This window comes from Coregonus lavaretus (assembly GCF_964263955.1).
Source record: "Coregonus lavaretus genome assembly, contig: HAP1_SCAFFOLD_3735, whole genome shotgun sequence".
Classification (NCBI taxonomy): domain Eukaryota; kingdom Metazoa; phylum Chordata; class Actinopteri; order Salmoniformes; family Salmonidae; genus Coregonus; species Coregonus lavaretus.
In genome coordinates this window covers 48,764-59,039 of record NW_028165786.1, presented here as the reverse complement: position 1 = coordinate 59,039, position 10,276 = coordinate 48,764, and the positions used below count along the sequence as shown (strand labels likewise).

General features: G+C 45.3%; 1 protein-coding gene across 1 annotated transcript in view; it reads right to left on the bottom strand.

Moving 5' to 3' along the window:
- Positions 1–1,751: 1,751 nt before the first annotated feature.
- LOC311115490 (calcium uptake protein 1, mitochondrial) overlaps positions 1,752–10,276 on the bottom strand; it is a gene marked incomplete at its 5' end in the record, with an annotated part of 53,117 nt that continues 44,592 nt past the window's right edge. The window contains 2 exons of the mRNA XM_084190657.1: positions 1,752–3,080; positions 4,100–4,189. Of these exons, the coding sequence (XP_084046783.1) occupies positions 2,917–3,080; positions 4,100–4,189 (254 nt within the window). The remainder of the gene's footprint in view (positions 3,081–4,099; positions 4,190–10,276) is intronic.

Sequence of the window (10,276 nt, the reverse complement as noted above, 5' to 3'; positions counted from 1 at the left end):
AGAGAGAGGGGGAGGGGTACAGAGATAAGGAGAGAGGGGGAGGGGTACAGAGATAAGAGAGAGGGGGAGGGGTACAGAGATGAGAGAGAGGGGGAGGGGTACAGAGATGAGAGAGAGGGGGAGGGGTACAGAGATGAGAGAGAGGGGGAGGGGTATAGAGATGAGAGAGGGGGGGAGGGGTACAGAGATAAGGAGAGAGAGGGGGAGGGGTACAGAGATGAGAGAGAGGGGGAGGGGTAGAGAGAGAAGGAGAGGGGGAGGGGTACAGAGATAAGGAGAGAGAGGGGGAAGGGGTACAGAGATAAGGAGAGAGAGGGGGAGGGGTACAGAGATAAGGAGAGAGAGGGGGAGGGGTACAGAGATAAGGAGAGAGAGGGGGAGGGGTACAGAGATAAGGAGAGAGGGGAAGGGGTACAGAGATAAGGAGAGAGAGGGGGAGGGGTACAGAGATAAGGAGAGAGAGGGGGAGGGGTACAGAGATAAGGAGAGAGAGGAGGAGGGGTACAGAGATAAGGAGAGAGAGGGGAGGGGTACAGAGATAAGGAGAGAGAGGGGGAGGGGTACAGAGATAAGGAGAGAGAGGGGGAGGGGTACCGAGATAAGGAGAGAGAGGGGGAGGGGTACAGAGATAAGGAGAGAGAGGGGGAGGGGTACAGAGAGAAGGAGAAAGGGTGGGAGGGGTACAGAGAGAAGGAGAGAGGGGGAGGGGTACAGAGATAAGGAGAGAGAGGGGGAGGGGTACAGAGATAAGGAGAGAGAGGGGGAGGGGTACAGAGATAAGGAGAGAGAGGGGGAGGGGTACAGAGATAAGGAGAGAGAGGGGGAGGGGTACAGAGATAAGGAGAGAGGGGGAGGGGTACAGAGATGAGAGAGAGAGGGGGAGGGGTACAGAGATAAGGAGAGAGAGGGGGAGGGGTACAGAGATAAGGAGAGAGAGGGGGAGGCGTACAGAGATAAGGAGAGAGAGGGGGAGGGGTACATAGATAAGGAGAGAGAGGGGGAGGGGTACAGAGATAAGGAGAGAGAGGGGGAGGGGTACATAGATAAGGAGAGAGAGGGGGAGGGGTACAGAGATAAGGAGAGAGGGGGAGGGGTACAGAGATAAGAGAGAGGGGGAGGGGTACAGAGATGAGAGAGAGGGGGAGGGGTACAGAGATGAGAGAGAGGGGGAGGGGTACAGAGATGAGAGAGAGGGGGAGGGGTACAGAGATGAGAGAGAGGGGGAGGGGTATAGAGATGAGAGAGAGGGGGAGGGGTACAGAGATAAGAGAGAGAGGGGGAGGGGTACAGAGATGAGAGAGAGGGGGAGGGGTAGAGAGAGAAGGAGAGGGGGAGGGGTACAGAGATAAGGAGAGAGAGGGGGAAGGGGTACAGAGATAAGGAGAGAGAGGGGGAGGGGTAGAGAGAGGGGGAGAGAGAAAGGCCATGTCAGTCTTGCCTGACGACTCACACAATTCTTCAGCTACGCAGGTGTCGGCTATTGCCGGTTAGCGCTTGATCTGATTGAATCCAGTCTTAAATTCTTCAGCTGCTCTGTCGTTCGCTACAAGACATTAGTGTGAATCCGCCATCACTGATTGGGTGACGTCATATGTGGTGAAAACAAAGTAAATCAGCGATTGGATCGCCTCTAACCAATAGTATCAACTGCGGAGAAGAAGAAAAAAACGACGGCACGGCGAATCGTTTGGCCAGAGCAAGGAGTCGTCTAGCCAGGTCAAATGTCAATGAGAATGATGAGTCTATTCAGATATGAAAAACAAACATCTTTAATAATAGAGCGATTCTTTGAACATCAGTATTATAAAGTCATTCAGTAATAACAACACACTCTGAAATAAAACAAAAACTGGAGTAGCAGAGTGGCTAACCCATGATAACAGCCTTAGGACATGCACTAACCGTCCCTTAAAAGTCAACATAATGCAAATGGTCTACAGTCTGTACAATTTTAGAATATCTTATAGACGCATCATAGAGATGGAATTGCATTATATAGAGACACCTATTTTTAGAGACATTCCACATCATCCAAATGAATACTGTCCTTTCGGACATACAGAATTGAGGGACTAATATGATTATATTCTTGTGTTGTGTTTTGCAATCAAACATAAATCCTCTAAACTATGACTAGGGTTATAAAGTGCCGTTTAATCTTTGCTCGGGAAAAAGGTTGAGATTGTTTACCTGCAGGCATTACATCACTACTATCGCAAAACAATAAATATACAAGATTATATAACGCCCATCCCCTTAATAAAACCCATGGAAAGCCTCTTAGGACAAACTGTGCCGCGTCAGCATCCTTCACATCAGTGTCTCAAATGGCACCCTATTCCCTATGTAGTGCACTACACTTGACCAGGGACCATAAGACCCATAGGGTTCTGGTCAAAAGTAGTGCACTACAGAGGGAACAGGGTGCCATTTAGGACGAAATAACCATGTTGTAGTAGCGTGCGTGATTTCCTATGTTTACATCAGAGCTGCTGTCATAATTACATTTTACATTTTTAGTCATTTTAGCAGACGCTCTTATCCAGAGCGACTTACAGGAGCAATTAGGGTTAAGTGCCTTGCTTAAGGGCACATCGACAGATTTTTCACCTAGTCGGCTCGGGGATTAGAACCAGCGACCTTTCGGTTACTGGCACAACGCTCTTACCCATAATGAGTTTGTTGTCTGAATTGGTGTGATGAGATATGAGTTATGTTGCCTATTGTTGCCATTGAATTGTCTGTCTGTAATCCAGAAGAGCGAGAAAAGGGGCCTTCGGCGGTTAGAGTTGTGTAGAGTAGAGTAAACACATGAATACACACACACTTGCGTTCTCACGCCTGCCCAAGCACACACACACATTCCTCCCATCCCTACTGCTTCTCGGGCATGATAAACACACAGCACAGAGGTGTCTAATTCTGTTTGGGCGTGGCGAAGTCCCACGCGGTGTCTTGGGCACACTTCACCATGGCTCGTACCAACCGGGTGAAGCCCATGTCTTTGGGTTTCTCCAGACCCCGCATCAGACGCTGCTTCATTATGGCTATAAACTCCTTATTACTGAGTTCCCCGTTACCTAGAGGGGGGGAGGGAGGGGGGGGGGGGGGTGGGGGGGGGGGGGGAGGGGGGAGAGAGGAGGGAGGGAGGGAGGGAGAGGAAGAGAGAGTTGTATTAGTTAACCATTTAGTTTTATTAGTTAACAATAGAGATATTGTTGTATTAGTTAACAATAGAGATATTGTTGTATTAGTTAACCATAGAGATATTGTTCTATTATTTAACAATAGAGATATTGTTGCATTAGTTAACAATATAGATATTGTTCTATTATTTAACAATAGAGATATTGTTGTATTAGTTAACCATAGAGATATTGTTCTATTATTTAACAATAGAGATATTGTTGCATTAGTTAACAATATAGATATTGTTCTATTATTTAACAATAGAGATATTGTTTAATTAGTTAACAATAGAGATATTGTTTTATTAGTTAACAATAGAGATATTGTTTTATTATTTAACAATAGAGATATTGTTTAATTAGTTAACAATAGAGATATTGTTGTATTATTTAACAATAGAGATATTGTTGTATTAGTTAACAATAGAGATATTGTTGTATTATTTAACAATAGAGATATTGTTGTATTATTTAACAATAGAGATATTGTTGTATTAGTTAACAATAGAGATATTGTTGTATTAGTTAACAATAGAGATATTGTTTAATTAGTTAACAATAGAGATATTGTTGTATTAGTTAACAATAGAGATATTGTTTAATTAGTTAACAATAGAGATATTGTTGTATTAGTTAACAATAGAGATATTGTTGTATTATTTAACCATAGAGATATTGTTGTATTAGTTAACCATAGAGATATTGTTGTATTAGTTAACCATAGAGATATTGTTGTATTAGTTAACAATAGAGATATTGTTGTATTAGTTAACAATAGAGAAATAAAGCGTCTCATCAATATAAACATGGAACAATGAAGAATATCTGAATACCTACACACACACACACACACACCTACGCACACACACACGCACACCTACGCACACACACACACACACACACCTACTCACCATCGCAGTCGAACAGAGCGAACACGACGTCACACACATGATCAGACAGCTCCACTTTAGCCACCGTACGAGCTACCTGCTTCATCGTGGCTGAAAGAGAGAGAGAAGAGGAGAGAGAATGAGAGGAGAGAGAGAAGAGGAGAGAGAACAAGAGGAGAGAGAAGAGGAGAGAGAATGAGAGGAGAGAGGGATAGAGAGAGAACGAGAGGAGAGAGCGATAGAGAGAGATAATGAGAGGAGAGAGGGATAGAGAGAGATAATGAGAGGAGAGAGGGATAGAGAGAGATAATGAGAGGAGAGAGGGATAGAGAGAGAATGAGAGGAGAGAGGGATAGAGAGAGAGAATGAGAGGAGAGAGGGATAGAGAGAGATAATGAGAGGAGAGAGGGATAGAGAGAGAATGAGAGGAGAGAGGGATAGAGAGAGAGAATGAGAGGAGAGAGGGATAGAGAGAGATAATGAGAGGAGAGAGGGATAGAGAGAGAGAATGAGAGGAGAGGGATAGAGAGAGAGAATGAGAGGAGAGGGATAGAGAGAGAGAATCTTAAATACGACATCTGTCTCACCTAGCTACAGTAGCTTGTGAAAGTATTCACCCCCCTTGGCATTTTTCCTATTTTGTTGCCTTACAACCTGGAATTAAAATTGATTTTGGGGGGGGTTTGTATCATTTGATTTACACAACATGCCTACCACTTTGAAGATGCAACATATTTTTTATTGTGAAACAAACAAGAAATAAGACACAAAAAAAAAGAAAACTTGTGCGTGCATAACTATTCACCCCCCCAAAGTCAATACTTTGTAGAGCCACCTTTTGCAGCAATTACAGCTGCATGTCTCTTGGGGTATGTCTCTATAAGCTTGGCACATCTAGCCCCTGGGATTTTTGCCCATTCTTCAAGGCAAAACTGCTCCAGCTCCTTCAAGTTGGATGGGTTCCGCTGGTGTACAGTAATCTTTAAGTCATACCACAGATTCTCAATTGGATTGAGGTCTGGGCTTTGACTAGGCCATTCCAATACATTTAAATGTTTCCCCTTAAACCACTCAAGTGTTGCTTTAGCAGTATGCTTAGGGTCATTGTCCTGCTGGAAGGTGAACCTCCGTCCCAGTCTCAAATCTCTGGAAGACTGAAACAGGTTTCCCTCAATAATTTCCCTGTATTTAGCGCTCTCCATCATTCCTTCAATTCTGACCAGTTTCCCAGTCCCTGCCGATGAAAAACATCCCCACAGCATGATGCCGCTGCCACCACCATGCTTCACTGTGATGGGATGGTGTTCTCTGGGTGATGAGAGGTGTTGGGTTTGCGCCAGACATAGCGTTTTTCTTGATGGCCAAAAAGCTCAATTTTAGTCTCATCTGACCAGAGTACCTTCTTCCATATGTTTGGGGAGTCTCCCACATTTACATTTTACATTTTTAGTCATTTAGCAGACGCTCTTATCCAGAGCGACTTACAGTTAGTGAATACATATTATTTTTATACTGGCCCCCCGTGGGAATCGAACCCACAACCCTGGCGTTGCAAACGCCATGCTCTATCAACTGAGCTACATCCCTGCCGGCCATTCCCTCCCCTACCCTGGACAACGCTGGGCCAATTGTGCGCCGCCCATGAGTCTCCCGGTCGCGGCCGGCGGCGACAGAGCCTGGATTCGAACCAGGATCTCTAGTGGCACAGTTAGCACTGCGATGCAGTGCCTTAGACCACTGCGCCACTCAGGAGTATATGCCTTTTGGCGAACACCAAACGTGTTTGCTTATTTTTTTTCTTTAAGCAATGGCTTTTTTCTGGCCACTCTTCTGTAAAGCCCAGCTCTGTGGAGTTTACGGCTTAAAGTGGTCCTATGGACAGATACTCCAATCTCCGCTGTGGAGCTTTGCAGCCCCTTCAGGGTTATATTTGGTCTCTTTGTTGCCTTTCTGATTAATGCACTCCTTGTCTGGTCCGTGAGTTTTGGTGGGCGGCCCTCTCTTGGCAGGTTTGTTGTGGTGCCATATTCTTTCCATTTTTTAATAATGGATTTAATGGTGCTCCGTGGGATGTTCAAAGTTTCAGATATTTTTTTTATAACCCAACCCTGATCTGTACTTCTCCACAACTTTGTCCCTGACCTGTTTGGAGAGCTCCTTGGTCTTCATGGTGCCGCTTGCTTGGTGGTGCCCCTTGCTTAGTGGTGTTGCAGTTTCTGGGGCCTTTCAGAACAGGTGTATATATACACTGAGATCATGTGACACTTAGATTGCACACAGGTGGACTTTATTTAACTAAATATGTGACTTCTGAAAGTAATTGGTTGCACCATCTTATTTAGGGGCTTCATAGCAAAGGGGGTGAATAAATACATTTCACTTCACCAATTTGGATTATTTTGTGTATGTCCATTACATGGAATCAAAATAGAAATCCATTTAAATTACAGGTTGTAATGCAACACAATAGGAAAAACGCCAAGGGGGATGAATACTTAAGATGTATGCGCTAACTGTGACTGTGATATGTGGTTGTTTCACCTAGCTACCTTGAAATGTATGCACTAACTGTACGTCGCTCTGGATAAGAGGCCGTTTGGAACTTGGTATTAAATGTTGCAACCGAGGAAAGACCCAAAAAAAATTTACGTGCTACGCGCTTCAGCGGTCCCATTCTGTGAGCTTGGCCTACCACTTTGAGGCTGAGCCGTTGTTGCTCCTAGACATTTCCACTTCACAATAACAGTACTTACAGTTGACCGGGGCAGCTCTAACAGGGCAGAAATTTGACGAACTGACTTGTTGGAAAGTTGGCATACTATGACGGTGCCACGTTGAAAGTCACTGAGCTCTTCAGTACGGGCCATTCTCCTGCCAATGTGTGTCTATGGAGATCGCATGGCTGTGTGCTCGATTTTATACACCTGTCAGCAACGGGTGTGGCTGAAATAGCCAAATCCTGGAGTGGCCTAGCCAGTTTCCAGACCTTAATCCCATAGAAAAGCTGTCGAGTGAGCTGAAGGTTCGAGTTGCCAAACTTAAATATCATACAATGTGATTTTCTGGATTTTTGTTTTAGATTCCGTCTCTCACAGTTGAAGTGTACCTATGATAAAAATTACAGACCTTTACATGCTTTGTAAGTAGGAAAACCAGCAAAATCGGCAATGTATCAAATACTTGTTCTCCCCACTATATATATATATATATATATATATGTATATATATATATATGAATGAGAGAGAGAGAGAGAGAGAGAGAGGGAGAGACAGAACGAGAGAGAGAGAGAACGAGAGAGGTAAAGACAGAGAGAGAGAACGAGAGAGAGAGAGGGGTAGAGAGAGAGAGAGAACTAAAGGAGGAATGGAGAGAGCTTAAGCCACATGCTTAATAGAGAGAGGCACAGAAGAGGATAGAGAGAACGAGAAGGAAGATTTAGCATGACTGAATAAGGGGGAAATGAGACTGTGAAAGAGAGAAAAATCATCTGAGAAAAGAGCCCGAGAGAGAGAGAGAGAGAGAGAGAGAGAGAGAGAGAGAGAGAGAGAGAGAGAGAGAGAGAGAGAGAGAGAGAGAGACAGAGGGGTAGAGAGAGAGCTAGAGAACGAGAGAGAGCGAGAGAGAACGAGAGAGATATTGGTTTGATTTATTGCTCTGCACACAGAATCCAATCGATTCCAACATAATCAGCCTTCTGTGGCCATTTCAGAAATTGAATTAGAGGGGAAAGAAAGTGAGTGAGAGTGATCAAAATCCAGAAAAGATCTGTAAAACTCTACAACCACCTAAAAGAAAGCAATGCCCACACATTCCCCCACAAAGCCCTCACCAACAGAGCGACGAACCTGGAGAAGAGTCCCCCCAACCAGCTGGTTTTGGCGCTCTCTTCACATTCCACCACAAAGCCCTCACCAACAGAGCGACGAACCTGGAGAAGAGTCCCCCCAACCAGCTGGTTTTGGCGCTCTCTTCACAATCCAAGATGGCGTAGCAGTGCGTTCGTGTTTTCTATAGTGTCCTCATGTAAATAACCAATTTTTGGCTTTTTATGTATTTTTCGTATATATTTTCGTATATATTTCTCAATTTCACTTTCCATCTGTGAACTAAATATACTTTCCTGCAACCCGCCTCACCCAATGTGGAACAGATTCTATTATTTATTTTTAACCAGAACCTCTGGATGAAACTAGCCAGCTAACTAGCTACTCGCTATTAGCCACCGTTAGCGGTCTTCACCATTGTCCGTGGCCTGCACTACCTACCAGCCAGCTCTAGCCTGGACAATTATCGGCCAGTCTGCACAGCGTGCACATTGCGCTATCGAGCTAGAGCATATCGGATTTTCTAACGGAATCACTGGACCTTAACACCGGATCATCGCAACTAGCTAGCTGCAACCGAATGGCTGTTGTTTTTGAAGCTAATCACCACTGTCCGTAGCTAGCCCCAGTTAGCCTTGAGCTAGCCTCGAGCCAGGCACATCTCCCGGCTATCTACCTCTGTCAACCGGACGAGACCTCCTAGCGTTGACACGGAGCCCCACCGATCCATTACGACTGGTCTGCCGATGTAATCGTCTGATGTGGTTTCAACAGGCTTCCCGTTGTTCACTGCATTAGCACACTCTGCCAACCCTCATGTTCTAGCAATGTCTGAATCCTGGCTTAGGAAGGCCACCAAAAAAACAGAAATGTCCATTCCGAACTATAACATTTTCCGTCTAGATAGAACTGTTGGTCTGTGCCCAAACAGTTTGAGCTTCTACTTCTAAAAATCCACCTTTCCAGAAATAAGTCTCTCACTGTTGCCGCTTGCTACAGACCCCCCTCAGCCCCCAGTTGTGCCCTGGACACCATATGTGAATTGCTTGCCCCCCATCTATCCTCAGAGTTCGTACTGCTTGGTGACCTAAACTGGGAAATGCTTAACACCCCGGTCATCCTACAATCTAAACTAGATGCCCTCAATCTCACACAAATCATCAAGGTACAACCCTAAATCCGTAAACATGGGCACCCTCATAGATATCATCCTGACTAATTTACCCTCTAAATACACCTCCGCTGTCTTCAACCAGGATCTCAGCGATCACTGCCTCATTGCCTGCGTCCGTAATGGGTCCGCGGTCAAACGACCACCCCTCATCACTGTCAAACGCTCCCTAAAACACTTCAGCGAGCAGGCCTTTCTAATTGACCTGGCCCGGGTATCCTGGATGGATATTGACCTCATTCCGTCAGTAGAGGATGCCTGGATGTTCTTTAAAAGTGCTTTCCTCTCCATCTTAAATAAGCATGCCCCATTCAAAAAATTCAGAACTAAGAACAGATATAGCCCCTGGTTCACCCTAGACCTGACTGCCCTTGACCAGCACAAAAACATCCTGTGGCGTACTGCATTAGCATCAAACAGCCCCCGCGATATGCAACTTTTCAGGGAAGTCAGGAACCAATATACACAATCAGTTAGGAAAGCAAAGGCTAGCTTTTTCAAACAGAAATTTGCATCCTGTAGCACTAACTCCAAAAAGTTTTGGGACACTGTATAGTCCATGGAGAATAAGAGCACCTCCTCCCAGCTACCCACTGCACTGAGGCTAGGAAACACTGTCACCACCGATAAATCTACGATAATCGAGAATTTCAATAAGCATTTTGCTACGGCTGGCCATGCTTTCCACCTGGCTACCCCTACCCCGGCCACCAGCTCTGCACCCTCCACTGCAACTTGCCCATGCCCCCCCCCAGCTTCTCCTTCACCCAAATTCAGATAGCTTATGTCCTGAAAGAGCTGCTGAATCTGGACCCCATACAAATCAGCTGGGCTAGACAATCTGGACCCTTTCTTTCTAAAATTAGCTGCCGAAATTGTCGCAACCCCTATTACTAGCCTGTTCAACCTCTCTTTCGTATCGTCTGAGATCCCCACAGATTAGAAAGCTGCCGCGGTCATCCCCCTCTTCAAAGGGGGTGACACTCTAGATCCAAACTGTTACAGACCTATATCCATCCTGCCCTGCCTTTCGAAAGTTTTTGAAAGCCAAGTTAACAAACAGATCACCGACCATTTCGAATCCCACCGTACCTTTTCCGCTATGCAATCTGGTTTCTGAGCTGGTCATGGGTGCACCTCAGCCACGCTCAAGGTCCTAAACGATATAATAACCGCGATCGATAAAAGACAGTACTGTGCAG